General features: G+C 24.3%; 1 protein-coding gene across 2 annotated transcripts; it reads left to right on the top strand.

Moving 5' to 3' along the window:
- The first annotated feature begins 9,470 nt into the window (after positions 1-9,470).
- Positions 9,471-24,696, top strand: LOC107632222 (TMV resistance protein N). 2 transcript variants are annotated; one of them, XM_016335924.3, is made up of 5 exons: positions 9,471-10,063; positions 20,944-22,081; positions 22,269-22,529; positions 22,951-23,757; positions 23,854-24,696. In XM_016335924.3, the coding sequence occupies exons 1-5, from the start codon at positions 9,579-9,581 to the stop codon at positions 24,517-24,519; spliced, it is 3,357 nt and encodes a 1,118-aa protein (XP_016191410.2). In that variant the 5' UTR covers positions 9,471-9,578; the 3' UTR covers positions 24,520-24,696. The 2 variants fall into 2 exon arrangements, with proteins under 2 accessions (XP_016191410.2, XP_088366291.1); XM_088510165.1 differs by having other exon boundaries at positions 9,529-10,063; positions 21,085-22,081.
- The last annotated feature ends 863 nt before the right edge of the window (positions 24,697-25,559 follow it).

Here is a 25,559-nt window from a genome sequence, read left to right as displayed (position 1 = left end):
TTATAGGGACTTACAGAGTAATTAAATTTTTTATATTTTAATATATATTATTTTATAATAAATGTTTAATTTTATATTTTAATATATGGGAGACACTTAGATAAAGATGTCTAAAACGTCTTTTTTAAAGATGTTTTTTAGTAATTAAAATTTAACACATATAATCGATTAAACCGTGTTATTTTTGTTAAAATTAGGCTAAACAAATTAATTTGATCGAAAAAATGGTAAATCAAATCTTGAATTGGTCTAAATTAATATTATTTTTATAGAAGATAACTACAATACCCTTATTATAGAAAATGACTAGAATACTCGTATTATATATATTAATTTTGAGAATCTTAAATTCTAACTCTTTATTTCTCTGCCGTCATAGGGTTAGGATTTAAAGTTTATATATATATATATATATATAAAATAGGGATATTATAGTCATTTTTATAAAAAAATATTAATTTAGACCAGTTCAAAATTTAATTTATTGATTTTTCGGTTAAATTGGTTTGTTTAGTCTAATTTTAATAAAAATAACACAGTTTAGTCGATTATATATATTGAATTTTAATTATTAAAAAATATTTTTAAAAAAAATATTTTTAATATCTTTATCTAAGTGACACCTTAATATATATCATTTTTGTTACATTTAGCATGTTTGTTAAAGGAAAAAGCATAGAGTTAATACACTTTATAAAGGGGCCACAAATTTTAGATTGTAACAACAAATCTTGAAGTATCATTAAAGACGAAGAAAGCAAGAGAAGAAAAGTAGAAGTTTTGTTTTGATAATAAAATAAAATATTATTTATACATTAAAATTAATCATTAATGTTATTTAATTTATTTTAAATATATGTTTTATATTTTAATATGTATTTTATATAAAAGACTGATTTTAATAGTTAATTTTATTAGTGTATATCAAAAATAAATTTCCTTAATTTTTTAAATTGTTTAATCAAATATAATTTTTTATATTAAGTATGTAAAAAAAATATTAAATAATAAAAATTTACACTTTATCAAATAATTGAAAAAAAAAATTAAGAGAATCCTATGTATACTTAACATATTTCATCAGGACAACAACAAATTACGAGCTTTTAGTCATTCATTCAAAAAACATTAACATGTTTTTCTCTTTGAAAACTTTTACGGAAAATTCAAAAAAAAAAAAAAATCATCAGAAGTACGATTTTGCATAGAGGAATATCAAAGACGCAAAATATGGTGCCCCCAACCTCTAACAAGTGTCTAAAATAGGCCCTTTTTAATTTAAATAAAAAATAATTATTTATTCAAATAAATCAAAATAAAAAATTTTACTATTTTAAAGATTTAATTGTGTTTTCGATAGCAAAAAAAATAAAAACCTAAACTACAAAGATTGCGCAGGTGTTGATAGCAAAAAATTGTGTAGAAAAATTTCTCTAATTTCGTTTTCTATGTCAGGAAACTAATAACAAAATCGGTTCAACTAGGTATCTTTTAAAAATAGTCTTTTATTCAGTTTTTTATTATAATAGTTTAAAAATATTAAAACAAACACATCCAAATAAATTTGGTATCTTTTTAAAATTAAATACACATCCAAAATACAAACTAAATAAAATTGAAATTTAAAATTTAAATTTTAAAATTTTTATTTCGATTTTAAGATTTTTAATTACTAATTGATTATAATTTAAATACACATCCAAAAATAAAATTTTAGATTTATAATTTTGGATGTATTTCAAAAATATTTTATATATAACTTAATAATTTTATATGTGTTATAGTTGAAAAAAAACAATCATTTTAGATTTATAATTTTGGATGTGTTGCAAAAATATTTTGTATATAACTTAATATTTTTATATGTATTATAATTAAAAAAAATTAATTTTTATGAACGTACGATCTACATCTTCTTATAATAAGCACAATTATTTACCGTTGACTTACAAGTGTGTCAATTAATTATTTATTGTATAATTTTATAAATTTGGATGGATAAATAAATTATTTTGATATGAGTTTTGGATGTGTTAATAAAATAATTAGTATTCATTCTTATAATTTAGAAGTGTATTTTTAAATTTTAAATTTTACCTGTATAATTTTTGGATGTGTTCAAAAAGCACTTTGTGTGTAATTGTGTAATTTTGAATGTTTTGAATAAGAGAAAAAAAAAATTGGAGTTTAATTTATTTTGAAAACTTCATTGATATTTTAAAAATAAGTGCACAAAAAGTTGTTATAAGTTTTATAGTTTAGTTTGCGAAAAATCAATGCATTACAAGTTGTTACAAATTTTACGGTAACAAGTATAATAATAAATTAAATAAAAAAAATTATTCCTTAAAAATAGAAAATATGATTAATTAGAAAATTAAAATAATAAAATATTAAATTTAAAAACTGAATAAAAGATAATATTTAAAGGATGAGTAGCATTATTTTATTACGTTAGTAAATAATTTTTAGACTAAAAGAGAAAAAATATAATTAAAATTTTTTAGTTTGATTAAAAAATATCTTGTAAGCATATCTAACTTTTATATATATTAAATATAATAATATTTAATAGTATAGTATATTTTTTAACAATGACTCAAAATATTAACTCAAGTGAGCAAGATCAATCTAGGTCCATTGTCCGCATTTCAAATCTGAATTAGGTTCATTATCTTATGACTCAATGAAGATGAAGTCCATGTGTCCCATCTTAAATCGGTTCAAATTGAATTTCTGTTGTTAGTTAGAGATGGTAATGGATGCTCATGTGGATGCGGCATACTTTTATTCCCGTCCCTTGCTCCTATTTTTAAAAAAAATACCCTTCGTCCCCTCTCCATTTTCGTCGGAAGTTCCTCTTTAATTATTCCCTTAAGAAATGCAGACACCCATAGTTATCTATAGATATTTTTTAATTTTCTTTTAAATAAAAAAAGTCATAATATATTCATTATAATAAATAACATTTCAAAAAAATATAAAAACATCTTTCAACAAATAAGATAATTTTTTGGAACGAAACTGAGCGATGTAGTGACAAATTTAAGAGGCAGAGAAAGTGAGTTAGGGAGATGCAAAATCAAGACTAAGGATGTGTCTAGAAAAAAAGTGTTCGAATTGGAGACAAGAATTAAGGTTACTAAATTCAAAAATATATATATTAGAAAAAATCAGTAATTTTATATTCGCGTTTTTTAATAGATTTTATGGAGAAGGTAACTATGTCCCCGTCCATTTCATGTGAATAAGTTCTACAATACCACCCATGAAAATTTGACATATTTCTATTAAGTCCCAAATCGCGATTAATCCCTACGAATATTTATTTGGCTGTTTTTTTTTTTTTTTTATCATTTCAATTGTTAGCATTCGTCAGTTCATGACGTGGAATTATATCAACCACTTAGTCAATTCTTAGATAACCAAAGTCCAGATTATATTATTCTCATAAAATTACATGTATCTTATTATAATAATATTAATAAAAAATAAAATGTTTAAATACTAAATGAGTCACATTTTTCATATATATAACAATGACTAATATCACATTTTATAACTTATGAAATTATATTATAAACTATTGATAAGTTTGGATTATAAATATAAATTGAAAAAATTTAACTATAAATTTAAATGGCCTTATTTTTAAACTGTATAATTTAATAATATATATTAATTCTTCTAACTTTTTTAGTCTATGTTCCCCAATATATTGTTCCTTTAGAAATATTCAATTACATAAATATTATCTATTTCATTATACAATAGTCCAGAATCTTAATTATTTGGCTTCTAATACGAGGACCTCTATATTTTCAAGAATGTGATGAAATTTCTTTATCTATATCACCATGTTATAACAAAATACACCAACCTCTAAATGGAGATCGAAATCAATAACCAGGCCAAATGAAAAAAAAAAGCCAAATACATGAATGTCTAACTACTATGATACATAGATAAATGTGAAAGTACAATTACACAAGAATTTTTTTAAGCCATAATTTAAAATTCACCTATCTATTCTATCAATTAAACAACGCATTCGAACGTCTGTAGGCTGCTACGTAGACTTTTGAACACCTAAAAAATTCTCATTTTCTTTAGTGTAAGTCATGCAAATCTCCCAATTTATAGACTTCACCATGCTCTCAAGCTCATTAATTACCTCAGCAGTGTCTCGAATAATAAACATACTTTTGGGTCTCATAATTTGATCAATCTCAACTACAACAACTTGAAAATTGCACCTAAGAGACTAATAAATATATTAAAAAAATGACACAGATAATTATTGTTTGTTGATATGATCTGACAAACTATTGATTTTGATGAATAAGAAATAAAATAATTATACACATTTTCTTGAGTCTTGAAAACAGATGATCTGCATAGAGAAAGTCGTAGGATCTAGGATAAGTGCTAAACGATTTACACCAATCATGATACATGCCAAAAAGACCGCGTTTATATATAATATAGGAAGTGTATCTAGAGTATCTACTAAAACCACATTCATGACCTAAATATTCAAATCTTTTATAGTTGCAGCAAACCTGAAGACAAAAAAAAAATTATAAAAAAAGGTAGTGACAACGATAGATTTATATAATTCGGATTAACATTTCAAAAGTGATTTTTCTTACCCTCTGTAGATTTATCTTATATCCATAACATTTTGAATATTTGACCATTGAATTTCTATTCCAACATATTTTCAGTGCTCGTAGTCCATGTTAAAATTGTCAGGGATAGGCTTTTCAAAAATTTCAATTTGAGAACTTGTCAACCACATGGTCCATAAATACTGCATGGTTAATATATTATATATAGCTTTGAGTGGGAGTTGGAGGTCCAGTGGCTTGTATCCACGATAAGTCGATAGTTGCCTTCTTGCCACGACGTTTCATAGGGAAAAAAAAATTGTTGTAAAAACTATTAAACAAAAGAGTAATTGATAAAAAAATGAGATCATTTTCTAATATTTATGACCTTTTATAATGATAAAATAAAAGTTGAAGGAATAAAATTTTGTATTTTTATATTAAAAGTAGAATTTAATATTTATCTTAATAAAATTAAATAATGGATTAGTTATAATTAATATATTTAAATAAATAAAACAAATCAAATAAAAATATTTTTAAGAGTTAATCAAATCAATTAGTTAATACAAATAATTAGTATAATTGATTTGATTTGATTTAATTTATTGAATTAAAAAAAAAATCAAGAAATAGTTGATTAAATTTAAGTGAATTAAAAGGCAAATAGAGAAACACTCTTTTAGGAGACAATGATTTTCTTAACTAAATTAATTTGTGTTCATTATATTTAATTAGAATAAATAACAAATTATCTATTTTAATATGTACCTTATAAATTAATAAATTAAAATAATCGATATAATTAATTAATTGATATAAATTATAATAAATTGTGTGATATTTAAATATCTAATTAAATTAATTAGTTGATATAATTAATTTACTATAATGAATTATATTTAATAAGTTAAAAGAAATAAATTGAAAAATATTTTTAATAATTAATTGTTTGATATAATTTATAATAAATTGTGTGATCTTTAATATATAATCAAATCAATTAGTTGTTATAATTAATTCATCATAGTAACTTGTATTTAATAAGTTAAAAGAAATAAATAAAAAAATATTCTTAGAAATATATTACGTCAAGTCTATTATTAAATTATTAAATGTAGAAATTTAATTTTTATATAATAGAATAGAGTTTAAGAGAAAAAAGTTGAAGAATAAGAAATAGAAATAAGAAGAATGATAGTTAGAGATGTCATATTGTGCTAGGCTATTGTGGTATTTATAAAAAAGTTTTTGAACATTAATGTTTCTATTTTCGCAGGCATCAAGTCATAAAATATGGATTTGGATCTTCTAAAGTTTGAATTTCACTTTAGAGAGTAAAGTGTGATTTTCTACCATTAAATAGTTTCTCTTTCATATTTATTATTGGTCCCACCTATGAAATCAATGGTGAGAGATCACACTTTATTCTTTAAAGTGAAATTCAAACTTTAGAGGATCCAAATCCATAAAATATATATTCCATTTTTGCTATCACATGGTCTACGAAAGTAGGAGAAAATTTCTTCTCAATTTCGTTGGCTACATAGTCGAAAATGCTCTTCCATTTTTACTGTCAAGGAAAGCGAAAATGCTTCCCTGTCTTGGTAACAACAACAGTAAAATTGTGAAATCTTTTTTGCATAGTTTTTACTGTTAACACCTGCAGAATCTTTGTACTTTAGGTTTTTCCTTTTTATACTAGTGAAAATAAAACTAAATATTTAAATTAGTAAAATTGTGTATTTTAATTTATTTAAGTAAATAATTAGTTTATTTTAGAGTAAAATATACTGTTTTATTCTTAATATTTTTAAAAATTTTAAAAAATATTCTTAATATTTAATTTAATTCAATTTTATTCCTAACATTTAAAATAAATATTAATTTTATCATTTTCTTAAATTTTTTAATAATCAAAGTTGGTCAAAATAATTCTTTCCCTAATTATCCCTGTTATTACTCCCTTTCATCATCTATCATTCTCTCTCAACCCTCCTTCATCCTCTCCCACTGTGTCGGTGCACCACCGTCTTCGTCAATATTAACTATTTAACTTTAGAATCTCCATCTCAACATCACCTTACCTCTCCTTCGCCCCACCATTGTCACATCCATCATCTGTGAACATATTTCATTAATTTTGTAGACATGAAATACACATGTATCATTTTTAATTTATATAGATCTAAAAATATAATTATATATTGACAAAGTGTACCAAGTGTAGCATTTATTGTCACTAACTGTAATTTTTGTCATGGAATCTTTCAAAATATTTTTACATACAAACCATGATCAAGCTAAAAGTTGTCAAACAAATCAATAATTAATTCAATAATAATTCATATAATAACTTTATCCAAATTTAATACTAATTTTACATTCAAAATGTATACACAAAATAATATTTACATTGTAATTTAATTTTTCAAATGACAAACTTAATTAATTTCAACACAAAATATTATATCTCAATTAGAATTTTTTTTTGTAAAATATTTAACATAAACATCATGTTGACAAATAAGTTAGTAAATAATTAAATAATTAATTTTAAAATTATTTTCAATAATTGTAAAATTGATACAATACTAAAATTTAACTATAAATACAAAATTTATCTACAAACTAAAATTTAAGAGAAAAATTTTTATTCCACATATTCCAACTAACAAAGAGAATGGTGAATTTAATATCACAAACGTAACAATAATAATTTTAATAAGTTAATCTTAACATTAATTGATATAATAAAATTTATATATCTAAAAATCTCAAATTCTATCTTATTTTAATTCTAAATTTTTAGATTTATTAATACTCATAACTATAACTATGACAAAAATTAAAGATATAAGTAATTATCAAACTAAAAAATTATTTTGATGTCTTAATAATTGTTAATATTTAAATTAAAAGTAATTTTTCTCTTCTTTAAATTTAGGCTATTTTAACAAAGTTTTGGAATAAGAACCTACCTAAGCGAACACAATTGATAGAGTATAATAGAATTAAAGTAGGAAAGTAGTAGTGAAAATAATCAAAGAAAAGTGTATGAAAATTTATTTTTTTAAAGAAAGAATAGCACGAAGAGGAGGAGGAGGAGACATCCCTCGGTGAGAAAAAATTGAGTGATATAAAATGTGTGTGCGCGCGCGCTGTTGGAGTGAAAAACATGGATAAAAGAGTTATGGACTTGGCCCACATACTCTCCTTTTTCTTTTGTTCTGAGGCCCTATAATAAATTTGAGAGTAAAGTATCGTTTTTGTCCCCAATGTTTGGGGTAAGTCCTATTTATGTCCCTAACGTTTAAATCGTCCTATTTGTATCCTTAACGTTTATAAAAGTGATTTAATGTTATCCTACTATCAATTATACTAACAAATCAAATTATATTTTTCAATTATTATCACTTGGATGTATTCATTCTCAATTAGGTCTCACTTGGATGTGTTCGATTTAATATTATACCCACTATTTGTGTTTAGATTTAATTATGTCCCTAGAAAAATGAATTATGTAAATGTTGTAGGAATTAGTTTCAACATTTGATGAGCTATTTTTTAAAGTAGATCATCGATTTTATCCCAGACATTTGTATTCTAACTTCAAGAAGAGATTTTTAAAACTCAAACTAAAGTGCTCATGATGTGTAATTGACGACGGGATAACATTGAATCACTTTTACAAACGTTAGAGATACAAATAGGATAATTTAAACGTTAGGGACACAAATAAGATTTACCCCAAACATTAGGAACAAAAATGATACTTTACTCTAAATTTGATAAGTAAAAGCATAAACGTCTTTCGCATTTCACTAATGAAAGTGAATTCTTGTTATCATCATTTCCATCCATAATGTTTGTAAGATTATATAATTATAAAAGTTCTGCTACTGTTGAAAGTCAAGTCAACTAGTCAAGTGCTCTCATTGATTCATCAACCTTTTTCCCGTCACATGAAATTCTTACTTTTTACCCATGGATAAGATTTTCCTGACAATGTTCAAGATTTCCTGACAATATTAAGGATAAGAGACGTATATGTAATTTATTTTACGAGTATTGCTAGGGAGTCAATGGTCTAAGTATATAATATATACAATGGACTAAATCTTTGGTCCATAAATAAAATGAACATCACCCATACTATCAAGAATAACCATCCGATAGTAGGGATAATAAACATCTTATATCATAAAACCACTCATCCCAAAAACTTAAGCTGATTTTGAATTCACCAATGATTGAACTCTTAATCTTTCGGATCTAAAATTCTAATACCATGTCATGAACCCATTCATCCCAAAAACATAACCTGACAGAATAATGTAACACTAATGGTCATATCTCTAATACTAGCTAAACCTCCATTGTACATATTGTACACTTAAGCCATTGACTCCCTATACTTTATCTTATTTTATATATATATATATTCTTATTTTTAAAAATATATTCTAGTAGATTAACCGTAAATTTTAAGGCTAATTTTTTTTAATGAAGTTGATATGTGAGTTATGTTGAGTTATGAAGTATTAGGGAGATATACACGGTTGTGACGGCGTTCAATTTTTTATTTTAGTGGGAAAAAATCGAATCGTCCGATTTCATTGAAGAGAGAGAGGGACACAAATCGGACCTAGGATTTTCTGAAATCGGACCCAAAATTTTCATTGCAGAATTTTATGGATACTGAAATTGGACCTAGGGTTTTCCGTCTCGGACCCAGGATTTTTTACCAATACACAAATCGGCCGATTTGATTTGTCTTACGCAGTCCTCATACCATGATAAAACACCGTATACCTTCATAACTCTGCTATACACCAACCTTCTCTCCATATTAAAATTACTAGAAAATCGATATTTTGAATATATTTACAAATTTCCCTATAAAAGCCAGGTTGCCATTGTGATTTGTGAATCATTCTATCATTACATTGTTCTGCATTTACAGGGATGGCAAATCGAGCTTCAACTTCTGAGACCATGGCTACTAATTACGATGTCTTTCTGAGTTTTAGGGGTGAAGACACACGTCATGGATTCACAGGTCATCTCTACGATGCTCTCTGCCGCAACGGAATCAACACCTTCATCGATGATGAGAATCTCAGAACAGGAGAAACAATTCGACCTCAACTCCTTCAATCCATTGAAGCCTCAAAGATCTCCATTATTGTTTTCTCAACAAACTATGCATCTTCAACATGGTGCCTTGATGAACTCGTCCAGATCCTGCGGTGTCACAGGGAAAGGAACCAGCTTGTGTTTCCAGTCTTCTACAAAATAGAGCCTTCACATGTACGGTATCAGAAGGAAACTTACAAGAAAGCCATGGATGCTCATGAAATCAAGTTTGGTTGTCACTCTCAGAAGGTGAAAGAATGGAAGGAAGCTTTGAACAAAACATCCAACAGGAAAGGATTTCATTTGAAACAAGGGTAAGTAATAAATACCTTCTCCCCGATTGTTTTAGTGTCTAAACTCTAAATCACATTTTTAATTCTCTTATAATTGTGAGGATGTGTGGTAATGGTATGCTTGACTATTAATATAACTATATACCATGCTTAACTATCAAAGGATTGGAGGGATTAGTATGACGATATTACAATACTCGTCGACAGTTTAAAAAAATAAATTCCCGTCTTCTAAGGATGTGAGTGATAAACTAACAATCTATTTTTTTCAGTGTAACGGTGAATTTATGTATTTTTTTTTAAAATATGGATTTAATTTTTTTTAATTTTAAATAACAAATCAGACTTTCAGATCTGAAAAATAATAAAATTTGTAGAAAAATTTAATTGTCAAATTTCATAGCGCACAAATCAGATTGGAGGGTCTGGTTTGTGTCGAAATAATTTTTTCAGGTCGGATTTGCACATGTAAACAATTTTTTAATACTAAAATACAAATATGACAATCTGAATATTAGATTGGTATGTTTAAAAAAATTTAAAACAAAAAAAAAAAAACAAATTTAATCCTCAGATTTACATGTTTAAAAGAAATTTGAAAGTCACAAATCTAAAGGTCCCTCAGAGCTCAGATCTGTGGTTTTCACATAATAAAAAAGGGAAATTTTCTGGTGGCCAAGATTACAATGACTAAGAATGGCCAAGATTTGACTATCCTATAAACAGATGACATATGGGAAGGAGCATGCAGGTTTTGGTGGGATTGATTATTATAAATGCTAGTAATTATTGTAGGACAAAAAAAATGTCATGACCAAAATTATATGTACATTATATGGGCTTTTGTGTAAAAAAAAGGCTATTAATCATTTTTTAGTGAATAATACCCAAAACTAAAAATCCATTATAATAATGGGTCAACAAAACCTCCTGAATTATTAATAAATAACGGTAATATGAGGAAAAAAGAAAATAAAAATAAATCATGGGACATTTATATAAATTCTTGATATTAATGTATTTGTAGCATGGATTATATAAGAGAATAAATTTATAAAGTGTTTAAATTTTATAACAAAATATTATTTTAATAAAAATTATTATTATTATTATTATTATTATTATTAAAAGAGAAATTATTGGGATTAACAACTTTTAGTATTTTTGGTTATTTTTTAACAACATAAATATTAAATTATATTTAACAGATAAATTTTATTAATTTATGTGTATAAATTTTAAAAAATTTGAGTGAAAATAATAAATATAGGTGTAAATTAGATGTTTATTGTGTGTAAAATCTATGTAATATATAAGTACAAATTATTGCTGGTTAAGTACGGGCCAAAAATGATAATACTTATTGGCCATGTAGCATTACTTTTATTAAAAAATTTTATAATAGATTCTATTAATAATATTTATCTTCTCACTTTTTAAATTCACTAAAGCTAGTATCTGTAAATCTTAAATTCATAATGTCATACCTAGAATAATTTATTTAAATAAACTAGTTAAAAATCAATAATATCATATTGTATTAAAAATGGAAGCATCATAATTTTGTCCTCTCAATATTTATATTTTTTTATCCTTAAATAATGTTAATTGTTTTACTATAGATAATTATTGAATTTTTTTTCTAATTTTATTCTTATTCAAATTTAAATTTTGAGACTTCCATGTTTTTAAAAGCGGCTGTATTAGCAAATCCCAAATATAAAAAATAAAGTGAATGATACATATAAAATAAAATATATATTATAACTTTTTGCTTTGAATATACCAAAATTTTCTAATATTTAATTTAATTATATTTTATTTTTAACTCTAAAATAAATTTTAATTTGATCTTGCAATAATATCTATTTTTACAGTACATAATTATTTGATTAATTTTTTAATTACATCTAAATAAATTACACTTAATCTTGTTACTCTAATTCTAAATATATATTTTTTAAAATTTTATTCTTAATCACATTACTTTCTTTTTAAGTAAATTTAAATTCGAATAAGAATAAAATTAGAAAAAAAATCAATAATAATCTATTGTAAAACAATTAACATTATTTAAGGATAAAAATATAAATATTGAGAGGACAAAATTATGATGCTTCCATTTTTAATACAATCTAGTATTATTGATTTTCAACTAGTTCATTTAAATAAATTATCCTAGATATGACATTATGAATTTAAGATTTACAGATACTAACTTTAGTGAATTCAAAAAGTGAAAAGATAAATATTATTAATAGAATCTATTATAAAGATTTTTAATAAAAGTAATGCTACATGATCAATAAGTATTATTATTTTTGGCCCGTACTTAATCAGTAATAATTTGTACTCATATATTACATAGATTTTACACACAATAAACATCTAATTTATATCTATATTTATTATTTTCACTCAAATTTTTCAAAATTTATACACATGAATTAATAAAATTTATCTATTAAATATAATTTAATATTTATGTTGCTCAAAAAATGACCAAAAATTCTAAAAGTTATTAATCCCAATAATTTCTCTTTTAATAATAATAATAATAATAATAATAATAATAATAATAATAATAGTTATTTTTATTAAAATAATATTTCATTATAAAATTTAAATACTTTATAAATTTATTCTCTCATATAATCCATACTACAAATATATTAATAGCAAGAATTTATATAAATGTCCCATGATTTTGTTCTTTTTCTTTTTCCCTTATATTACCGTTATTTATTAATAATTCAGGAGGTTTTGTTTACCATCATTATAATGGATTTTTAGTTTTGGGTATTATTCATTCAAAAATGATTAATAAGGCTTTTTTTTTTTTTTTTTTCACAAAAGATCCATATAATGTACACATAATTTTGGTCATGACATTTCCTTTTTTATCCTGCAATAATTACTAGCATTTATAACAATCAATCTTACCAAAATCTGTATGCTTCTTTTCATATGTCATTTGTTTATAGAATAGTCAAATCTTGGCCATTCTTAGTCATGGTAACCTTAGCCACTGGAGAACTTCCCAATAAAAAAACACACCAAGATTCAACATTGTTGAAAAACACTGTTGGAAAGGCAACACCAAAATTAAAAAACGTCTATTTTATCTATATAAAAGTTGATACCCATATTTTCTTGCAACTAGAGAATGACATTTCTTCTGCTTATTCTATTGTCACATAAATTCTTTTGCTAAATTATAACTTTTATAGAATTTTAAATTTGTTTTTCTTATTAATCTTCCTCATCTAATGACATTAACTAGAATTATTTCTTAATTAATAATAAATTTAATACCATTATTTGTTTATTCTCTAAGAAAAAAAACTATCATATTATTTATTTGTCATTAATTAATTCTATTTGTTAAAATAGTATTCTATTCTTATATATGTTATATTATAGATCAAATAATCTATATATTATATTTTTTTTATAGATTTTTGAATTTCTAAGGTGAAATTATAAGTTGTGAAATTAATTGATATTCAACGATATTAAAATAAATTATTGCAAAAATACTTGAATTTATCAAAACCAAATAAAAAAAGATTATTTTTTTCTTATACGTACTTTATAAAAATTCTAGTTAAACAAATACTTTAATATATATATATATATATATATTAACCCGTGCCATGCACGTGATAAGATTAAAATTATAATTTTAAATTATTTTGTTAAGATTAATTTAAATTATAATAATTTGATTAATAAAAATATAACATGTTATGTATTATTTGTTTTTTCTTAAGCTAATGTTAAATATATTAACTCTAAAATAGTTATTAATTGATTTTAGTAATTTACTTTTTTCAATAAATTAAACATATATATTCAATGTAACCATAAATAACTTAATAATACTTAGACCCACCAACAAATTTTTATATGTTGTTTTACTGTCAAGTAAAAACATATCAAAATTAGCTCAAAATAAATAATAAACTCTTAGAGAATTCTAATGTACAAAATTCTCTAATAAACAATAAATAATTTAAATCTACTAAAAAATAACTCAACACTTTTCTTTGATGCCTGCAAAACATATACTTGAAATAATATTATATCAATGTTAGTATACAGTTTTACAATCATCGAGCGTATTTACTATACATGATTCCTTCTTAAAAGTTATTATATACATGTGTGCAGTCAGAAGATAAATTACTGGACTTTATTTTATTTTTCTAAATTATTATAATTATGCATTATTCATTAAATGCTAATTGTAATATTGTAATATAATTATAATAAAGATATTTTTCTAAAATAAATTTAGAAGAGAGAATAATACTTTCATTTTGGAGGGAAAATGAATTCATTAGGAATTAACACATCACTTTTATTAGTTGATAATGTATTAAATATTGATTTTATATAATTATAATAAAAATATTTCTCTAAATTAGTATAATCATGCATTATTCGTTAAATGTTAATTGTAATATAATTATAATAAATATATTTTTCTAAAATAAATTTAGAAAAGAAAATAGTGATTCCATTTTAGAGAAAAAATGAATTCATGAGGAATTAACACTTCACTTTTATTAGTTGGAGAAAAAATCCAATTTTAATATATTTTGTCATTATTATACATTTTTCTCTAATCATACATCTACTGTTTTCTTTTCTTTGTTTCAGCATTTTGAACCTGAGTTTAACTTCTCGTAGTTCTAACTTCTCAGTCATTCTATTAAATATAGTTGATAATTATTGAAATTCTTTGATTAATATAGAAGAAAAATATATTATTATATGATAGAATTAATATGAGTATATTTTATTATTAAATAAATAAAGTTAATATAAAATAAAATTATACATAAAAAAAGTAAAGAAAATAAAATTAAAATAGCAAAAGTGAAAAAGAGACCTTTTTTATAATTTTGTTTTGTCATTTTTATGTATAGAAGATTAGAAAATAGTAAATTTTTAACTAAATTAATTTATATTTGTTGTATTCAATTTAAATAAGTAATAAATTATCTTATTTTAATTTATTCCTTAAATTTATATATCATAAAAATTAAATCAAATAATTAATATACATAATTTTAAATTGTGTGATACTTGAATATCTATTCAAATCAATTAGTTGATATAATTAATTCATCATAATGAATTGACTTTAATGAGTTAAACAAAATAAAGCAGAAGCGTGCTACGTTGATTCTATCATTAAAGGTAAAAATTCGATTTTTATATAATAGAATAGATAGAATAGATAATATAATAGACAACGAGAAAGAGAAAGATAAACATTTTAGATCCTAAGTTGTTTCATTTGGATGTTATAATGTGGGTATCACATTATTTTACTTATTCTACCATATAGACCCTTTTGTAACTTTATTTCCGTATCGATGGAATTTCACTACCTTTGAGTACTAAATTAAAATTCAAAATAAAACTGAAAAAAAAAAGTAAAGAGTATAAAATTATTGATTGAAAAATACTCTAAATAATAAAAAGTCAAATTAATTTTAATATTAAATTCATTAATACGATTTTAGTTTTATATAATAGTTAGAAAATAGATTAGTAAAAGCAAATGGAAGAATGACTTTAATTAGTATTTGGTAAAATATTCATTTAGAATAATTAAAAAATATAAAATTATGATATTATTAAAAATAATACATTTTTATGTTAAAAAATTATATTTAAATAAAATATTTATAAAATATAAAATTTAGAGTAACATAGCTTCATGAACATTAATCATTAATCAATTATGAACTAACATAAAATTATAATATAATTTATTTATGAAAAAATAATCAATAATTAATATTAATAAATATAAAAATCATCCAAACACTTTGATTAAAAGTATGAGTGGTTAATTATTATTCATTATTAATAATATTTTGTTCATAACAAAAACTGAAAATATAATTATTCAAATTTAGATTTTAGAAAAATAAACGTATAAGTAACAAATGATCTATTTTATCATGTTTATTATAAATTAATAAATTAATAAATTAAACTAATTGATATAATGAATTATAATTAATTAATTGATATAAATTATAATAAATTATATGATATTTAAAAAGAAAATAAAATAAATAAAAAAATAAAAAGAAATAGAAGAATAGAAGACTACTATAAAATAAATTGAATGTAAGTTTTTTTTCTTTTTACAAATTTTATATCACATCCGCTTCAATAATAATAAATAAAAATACATCAACAATAAATAAAAATACATCAACTTAATATCTAAGAGAAATGATGAGATAAAATCGTAACACAATTCTAAAATAAAAGCTTAAATTAAACCATAATATCATTGCACAACACAAATTAAAAGTAATTTCACATTACAATATACCACACAAATAGGCAAATGACTTAAGCTTAATTACGGATTTTTATTTTTTATGCAAACATGATAATACCATAGTCTATAAATGCTTAATGGATAACATATCATATATTGCTCTGAATGATGAGCACGGGAGTTGAAGAGTGTGTGCTTATTTGTGTCCATGATAGTTGTCTTTTTGTGAGGACGCCTCATATGAAGAAAAAGAATTGTTGTAAAAGCTACCCAATGAAAGAGTAATTGGTAAATGAATGATATTTTCTTCTAGCATATATGGTCTTTTATAGTAGTAAAATAAAAATGGAATAAAATTTTATATTTTTATTTTAGAAATAGAATTTGATATTTATCCTAATAAAATTAAATAAATAATTGGTTATATTTAAATAAATAAAATAAATTAAATAAAAATATTTTTAAGAATTAATCAAATCAATTAGTCAATACAAATAATTAGTATAATTAATTTTATTTGATTTATTGAATTCAAAAAATAAATTAAAAAATAATTGATTGAATTAATTAGTTGATATAATTAATTTATTATAATTGATTGGATTTAATGAATTAAAAAAAATAGGAAAACATAGGAGACAATAATTTTTTTAACTAAATTAATATGTATTTATTGTATTTAATCAGTATAAGTAACAAATCATCTATGTTATTATGTACCTTATAAATTAATGAATTAAAATAATTGATATAATAAATTACAATTATTTGATTGATATAAATTATAATAAATCGTGTGATATTTAAATATCTAATCAAATCAATTAGTTGATATAATTAATTTACTGTAATAAATTATATTCAATGAGTTATAAAAAATAAATTAAAAAACACACTAAGAAGTATGTCACGCCCATCATGAAGTGCAGAAATTCAATTTTTATATAATAAAAATATACATTCTTATATATGTTATAGAAATATGATTTGATTCTATGAACTTGTTTATTTTTTTTAAACTTGCCACCTATATTCACCATGGAATTTTAATTTTTCTAAAATAAATTTAGAAGAGAGAATAGTACTTTCATTTTGGAGAAAAAATAAATTCATGAAAAATTGACACCTCGCTTTCATTAGTTGATAATGTATTAAATATTAATTTTATATAATTATAATAAATATATTTTTCTAAATTAGTATAATCATACATTATTCATTAAATGTTAATTGTAATATAAATATAATAAAGATATTTTTCTAAAATAAATTTAGAAGAGAGAATAGTGCTTTCATTTTAGAAGAAAAATGAATTTATGAAAAATTGACACCTCACTTCAATTAATTAGGAAAAAATACAATTTTAGTATATTAAGTAGAAGTATATTATTATTATTATTATTATTATTATTATTATTATTATTATTATTATTAAAAATATTTTCGATTGATAATTGATAAGTAGTTTAATAATGTATTAAATATGAATTTTATATAACTATAATAAAGATATTTTCCTAAATTAGTATAATTATGCATTATTCATTAAATGCATTCATTTTGGAGGAAAAATGAATTCATGAGGAATTCACACCTCACTCTCATTAGTTAAGAAAAAAATCTAATTTTAATATATTAAGTAGATTATATAAATAGAAATACTTGTTAAGTATATATAAAAGAGGAGATATATAATTATATATAATATAATTACTATATATGTAACAGATATAAATTGTTATAATTATAGAGATTTACTATAATTATATTAAATTTAATTATGAATGTAAATAAATAAAAGTGATAATAATTAATATTATTTTTTTTTTACATTTAATATTTACCGTAAATATAAAAAATATTGAGAAAAAAAGTAGATACTGACTTTATTTTATTTTATTTTACATCATGAATTTTTTTACTAAAATTAATGGAGGGAAAAAAATCTTTATGATTATATATCAATTTCAATCACAATAAATAAGATGAATCTGTTGAGCAACTAACCAATTTAACGGGTAAATGTTATTTTCCTTTAAGCCAAAAAATCCATCTTTTATTTTCATTAAATACTTATATTGATTCAATTAAATGAGTATTTTAATAAAAGGAATAATAACATAATTATCGTTATTAATATTAAATTGGTTATTAATATATATATATATATATTTTGAATTATCATTAATATTAAATTAGTTATTTATATATATATATATATTTATTGTTGCTTCTACAACCGTACAATAATATTTCCTTTCATTTGTTAACTAATTAAACTTCGTTATTTATATTAAATATATTTAATGATTACTAAAAATTAATCATATAATTATCATTATTAATAACCAATTATTTAATAATCAATTTATATTTCTCTAAAATATAATTTTCTATCTTTTTATTATTATTATTATTATTATTATTATTATTATTATTATTATTATTATTATTATATAATAGGTCATCATTAAGATAATAACTTGTCATTAATAAAATTTTAGGATGATGAATAAAAAATATAATTATATCAATATAATTAAAATAGTTAAAAATATTTTTTATTGATAATTAGATTAATAATGTATTAATTATTGATTTTATATAATTATAATAGAGATATTTTTTTAAATTAGTATAATTATGAATTATTCATTAAATGCTAAGTATAATATTGTTATATAATTATAATTAAGATAATTTTCTGAAATAAATTTAAAAGAGATTAGTATAATTATAATAAAGAGATTATCTTAAATTAGTATAATTATGTATCATTCATTACATACTAATTATAATATAATTATATCAATTAAAGATAATTTTTAAAAATAAATTTAAAAGAGAGTAATAGTGCAATCATTTTGGAAGGAAAATGGGTTCACGAGAAAGTGACACCTCACTTTCATTAGTTGGTGGAAAACCCAATTTTAGTATATTAAATAGAAGTAGATTGGTATAAATTATAATAAATTATATAACATTTAAAAAGAAAATAAAATGAATAAGAAGAAAATAAAAATAAATAGAATAGATAGAAGACTATAATAAAATAAATTGAATGTAAGAATTTTTTTTTTGGGTACATTTCATATCACATCCGTTTCAATAATAATAATAACAAATAAAAATATGTCAACTTGATATCTAAGAAAAAATGATGAGATAAAATCGTAATACAGTTCTAAAGTAAAAGTTTAAATTAGAACATAATATCATTACACAACACATATTAAAAGTAATTTTATACTACAATATATCACAAACAGGTAAATAACTTAAATTTAAATACGAAATATTTTTTATTTATGCATACATGATAACATATCTTATAGAGCTCCGAATGATGAGTACGAAAGTTGGAGTGTGCAGTAATTTGTATCCACGATAGTTGTCTTCTTGCAACGACCCTCATAGGAAGAAAAAGAATTGTTGTAAAAGCTATCAAATGAAAGAGTAATTGGTAAACGAATGATATTTTTTTCTAGCATACATGATCTTTTATAGTAGTAAAATAAAAATGGAAAGAATTAAATTTTATATTTTTATATTTTTATATTAGGAATAGAATTTGATATTTATCCTAATAAAATTAGGATTATTATCAATATAAATGGGTTAACAACTTGTCACTAATAAAATCATTGGATAATGAATAAGAATTAGAATGATATGAATATAATTAAAATATTTAAAAATATTTTCGATTGATAATTAGTTTAATGATGCATTAAATATTGACTTTATATAATTATAATAAAGATATTTTCTTAAATTAGTATAATTATGTATTATTCATTAAAATAATTAAAAATATTCTACTAATAATTGATAAGTAGTTTAATAATGTATTAAATATTAATTTTATATAATTAAAATAAAGATATTTTCTTAAATTAGTATAATTATGCATTATTCATTAAATGCATTCATTTTGGAGGGAAAATTGGTTCACGAGAAAGTGACACCTCACTTTCATTAGTTGGGGGAAAACCCAGTTTTAGTATATTAAGTAGATATCGAACTAGATTTTATTATACTACAGAATCTATTATAATATAATTCTTCGTTTTAAGAGTTAAAAATACTACTTAAACAAATATTTCAATATATATATATATATATATATATATATTGATCGAATTAATATTATTTTCAGTGTAATATACTATAAAATTTATTATATTTGTTTTAACAGCTATATAGATTGTTTTATAACTAATTAACAAAGTCAAAATTCCTCTATTATCCTTTTAGTTATCCAAAAAGATTTGTAACAAAAGTTTATGGCCTGAGTATTTTTCAAATTGTACAAGTCTAAATCTAGTGATCTCTAAAATTGATATCCTTAATTTTCATTATTCAGTACTTCTATATTAATTTGAATCAATATCTTGTGTGATAATATGTACATGGTCATATAAGTGAAGATTTATTCATCAATTATTTTAGTTTCAACTAAATAACACCTTTATTAGAATCGAGTGTTTAACGCCTCAAAAAGTTCTTTAATAAAATTATCCTTAAAATATTGCATGATCATTCAATGCCCAATCTCAATATTTGAAAGCTGCTTGCACATCTACAGGTATGAATTCGAGTTTATTCAAAAAATTGTAAGCAAGGCATTGACTCATATACCTCCAAGACAATTACTTACTGAGGATCGTATGATTGGATTGCAAACTCGAGTTGTAGAAGTGAAGTCACATCTATATTCTTGGTACAGGGTATTATCCAATGGCGAATCACCCAAAAGAAAGCACTACAACAACAATACCATGTTGGGGATTGTTGGAATTGGTGGGAGTGGAAAGACGACGCTTGCCAAAGCCTTGTACAACTCCATCTGCTACCGGTTTGAATGTGTTTGTTTTCTTCTCAATGTTAGAAAAATTTCAGATCAAGAAGAGGGCCTAGTACGTCTACAGCAAACGCTCCTCTCAAAGTTGCTTGGGGAGTGGGAAATCAAGGTCCACAGTGTCGAGGAAGGAATCAGTATGATCAAAGAGAAACTTAGCAAAAAAAGAGCTCTTATTGTTCTTGATGATGTTGATAAGATAGAACAATTAAAAGCATTGGCAGGAGAATGTGACTGGTTTAGTGATACGACTCGAATTGTTATGACAACAAGGGATAAATATCTTCTAACAGCTCATAAAGTAGAAAAGATTTACAAGATGAAATTGCTAAGTGACCCTGAATCTCTAGAGCTCTTGTGTTGGAACGCCTTCAAAATGACAAGGCCCAAAGAAAACTATGAAGATCTATCCAATCAAGCAATACATTATGCCCAGGGCCTCCCATTAGCCTTAAAGGTTATAGGGTCTAATTTGATTAATAAAAATTTAGAAGAGTGGAAGTCTGCTTTGGACAAATATGAGAAGAATCCTCCTAAAGACATTCAAAGTGTTCTTAGAGTAAGCTATGATAGTCTTGAAGGCAATGAAAAGGATATTTTTCTTGACATAGCATGCTTCTTCAATGGGAAGAAATGGGAATATGTAAAAAATGTATTAGATGGATGTGGTATGTTTACAGAAGATGGTATTAGAATACTAGTTGATAAATCTCTCTTAACTATCAGCGATGGTTACTTGAGGATGCATGATCTAATACAGAATATGGGTAGAGAGATTGTGAAGCAGGAGGCACCAAGAGAAGTTAGTGACCGCAGCAGATTATGGTTTCATGAAGATGTTCTTGAACTACTACCCGATGATAAAGTGAGAACTACACAAACTTTCTTTCTTATTTAACTTTTACCTGTCAGATGCAGGGTATTCTAGTTATTTGTCTTCCTCCCATCAATAGGCATTGCAAAAGTTTTGAAAAGTTTTGTTTTATTTTGTTCCCCCTTCAAGCCTTCCTCGAAAATAATAACATTTAATGTGACATATTCTTATTTCATAGGAAAATAAAAAAATTGAAGGAATAAAGCTTGTTCAATGTGAAGAACATGATTGGACTGACACTGCCTTTGAAAAGGTGAAGAAACTTAGAATTCTTATTCTTCGGAACACAAACCTTTCATGTCGGACTATTCCTCTACCTGAGCAATTAAGGCTGCTTGATTGGAAGGGGTACCCTTCAAATTCTATTCCGTCGAACTTAAAAAAAATTGTTGCCTTCAGTTTACGTCATAGTCCTCTCATGTTGGAAGAGCCGTTTCAGGTACAACTAGTTGTCTGATTCCCTTCTTATAAAAGATTCACTTTTATTGTGCATACTACTTTCTTCTAAAACTTGAAATTTATACACAAGGATCCATTTAGACTATGCGTAATTCTTGTTAATTTACACCATTAGACAACTTTTTATATATTTATATTACCTTTGTGATTAGTTTATCAAATTTTAGAAAATTCAAAAGGGCACCAATAATAGACAAATAATCTAAAGACGATAATTGACTTATATGAAAAATTGTTTTGTCAAAATAAAGTAGTGTTTAACATATTAAATCACTTCCATATTTTATAAAAATTTTACATGATTAATCTATATGGTGAAATGTCTCAATTCAATGGTTGGATTGGTGGAATTCATATAATATATTGTTACCTTTTTTTAATTTATTGATTTTTGTTTGCAGAACTTTAAGCATTTGACTTACATGAATTTCTCCCATTGTGAATCCATCACTCATTTTCCTAGCGTATCTGAAGCCCGAAGTTTAAGAAAATTGATACTCAATGGATGCAAAAACTTGGTTAGCTTTGATGAATCGGTTGGAGATCTCCCAAACCTTACATATTTGAGAGCTTCAAAGTGCACTAAGTTAAGAAAGTTTCCTTCAAGAATTTGTCTGCCTTCACTAGAGCACCTTTCCTTTAACTGGTGTAGAAGACTTGGACTCTTCCCGGACATAGTAGGAAAGATGGATAAGCCATTAAAGATTTGTTTGAAAGCTACTGTTATTCAAGAGCTTCCGGATTCCTTGGTTGATCTTGTAGGACTTCGCTATTTAGATTTGACAAGTTGCGAGAAACTTGGTTATCTTCCAAGCAGCTTATTTATGCTGCCAAATTTTGTCACATTGAAAGTTGGAGGATGCCCTCAACTTGGTGGATCATTTGCAAGATTCAGAGAAAGCCTTTCAACTACTGCAGAGTGCCGTCCAAGTTTAGAAACTCTGCATTTCAGCCATGCAAGTTTATGTGACGAAGATCTTCAAGTAATTATGCAGAGTTTTCCAAACTTGGAAGTCTTAAATGTTTCATCAAACAACTTTGTGTCTATTCCAGCATGCATTCAAGAATCGTCCTACTTGACAAGTTTGGATTTGAGTTGTTGCCTAAAGCTTCAAGAAATTCCAGAACTTCCCTCTAGTGTTAGGAAAGTGGATGTGAGACACTGCAATTCCTTAAGTGCAAACACAACAAGTATGCTATGGTCACAGGTTTGTTACTTTTTATCATTTCATATATTTTTAACGAAAATAATGATTAAAAAGAAGAGAGAGAAAAATACTGAAGCAATATCTTTTGATTTGTAGGTGTCCAGAGAGATAAATAAATTACAAGTTGTGATGCCAACTTCCAATACAAAGATTCCAGAATGGTGGGACCATCGTACAAGTTGGAAGCGCGGTCGTCCACAGGACCTGAATTTCAAGGCACGTGGCAAGTTCCCAGTTGTGGCTTTGGCGTTTGTGTTTGGAGAAATGAACTATCAATCTGTTGGGCTGCACTTGTCCATTGAGTCTGGGGATGTAAACTCTGCATACCAACCATCGCATAATTTCACAGTTGCGGAAAATCATGTGTTGTTGTGCGACCTACGACTATGGTTCAGTGATGAGGAGTGGAAGAGACTTGATGCACATGTTGAGCATGGTAACACATGGAAGACAGTGGAGGTGAGGTGTGTACCAGACATCATCCCAGTTCATTGGGGAGTGTATGTTTACAAGAAAGAAACAAGCATGAAAGATATCCAATTTCAGGAGTCGGAATTCGTTGATGGTCTATATAGTGAACAGATATCCAATTGGAAGAAGAGTGCTGAGGAACTTGCCATTGCTAGCTTCTCAGAAAGCCTCAAAACTGTGGTAAAAAATTTGAAGCGGCTTATGGCTCCAAGAGAAGAAGAGCAAAGCATTTGCTTAATGCAACAGGATGAGGATGAGGATGAGGAAGGAGAGTCAGACATGGAAGCATAGAGGCAGCTAAGGTTCCCCCATAGGAAACATGTAATGAGTTGACATTTGACAAGGTTATAGGTGACCAATTCTCACTGTACTTGGTCAGTTTAGTTTTGTGCAAATAATTTGTCGTCATAAGATTTATATAACTTTTACTAAAAATAATTCACCTCAGTTATCATTTTTATTTTTTCACATTATTTATTTTTATTTTTCAGTGTTACATAATTTTTTTCCTCCATTTTCCCCTTTTTTCTTAATTTATCTAACCAATTGAATTCTAATCAAGTACCCGATTATCCAAATCAATTCAATTCGGTTTTGATTGATTCGGACCAATTCAGTTCTAATTACATTTAAAAAAAAAAAAAACTAGATGATGATGTTAACATCAATTAAGAGATATCTCACATAAATAGTCTATCTCTTAGTCAACTTAATCTTGATGATGCTAACATCAACTCAAGCGAGAAGAGATATCTAACACATTTTCTTCACAAAGAATTGTGAGACTATCCGTTGGATACCCAAATTCTTTCTCAGCTTGATTTAGTGAGTCTTGAAATGAAAGTTGGTTCAAGGATGATATGGGGATCAAAAACAGCTTCATTTTCTCTCTAACATAAACCGCAAGATATCCCTTTGGCACTTTCATAGCTTTTAAAGATAAAGTAAATGACTCCTTTCTTGCGAATTACGATATTGGATAAACCAAAACCTGTGTAAGTCGATGAAATACTAGCCTAAGAAATGAAAATAAGAAGTAAGTTTTTGAGTTTCTTGTGCTTTAGGATGTGAATGAATTGTGTTGCTGCTAAATGCTTGCAACCATCAACATATATATATAGATAAAATGATATGCTATAAATATAATGCCACTTGAATGATTGATGAGGATTCAATCAAGGGCTTTTAACCAATCAAGACTTAATTTTCAACAATTTTAGTTAGATGGCTGGAAGAAATTGCTGCAGAGAATGATATAATTGGGATTGGATTTCATCAATGACACTACTTTCTAGTATTCGGTTATAAGAATTTTTTCGGAGCATGTAAAA

This window comes from Arachis ipaensis, chromosome B3, assembly GCF_059453495.1.
Source record: "Arachis ipaensis isolate K30076 ecotype BB chromosome B3, ASM5945349v1, whole genome shotgun sequence".
Taxonomy (NCBI): Eukaryota; Viridiplantae; Streptophyta; class Magnoliopsida; order Fabales; family Fabaceae; genus Arachis; species Arachis ipaensis.
Note: the sequence above shows the minus strand (reverse complement) of the source record. Positions and strands in the feature narration are given on the sequence as shown.

Bases quoted from the DNA above. Each gene is read 5' to 3' on its own strand.
- LOC107632222 (XM_016335924.3), top strand. From the start codon at position 9,579: ATGGCAAATCGAGCTTCAACTTCTGAGACCATGGCTACTAATTACGAT. The intron at 10,064-20,943 runs GTAAGTAATAAA...GCACATCTACAG, and splicing joins GGATTTCATTTGAAACAAGG to GTATGAATTCGAGTTTATTC. The intron at 23,758-23,853 runs GTTTGTTACTTT...TTTGATTTGTAG, and splicing joins CAAGTATGCTATGGTCACAG to GTGTCCAGAGAGATAAATAA.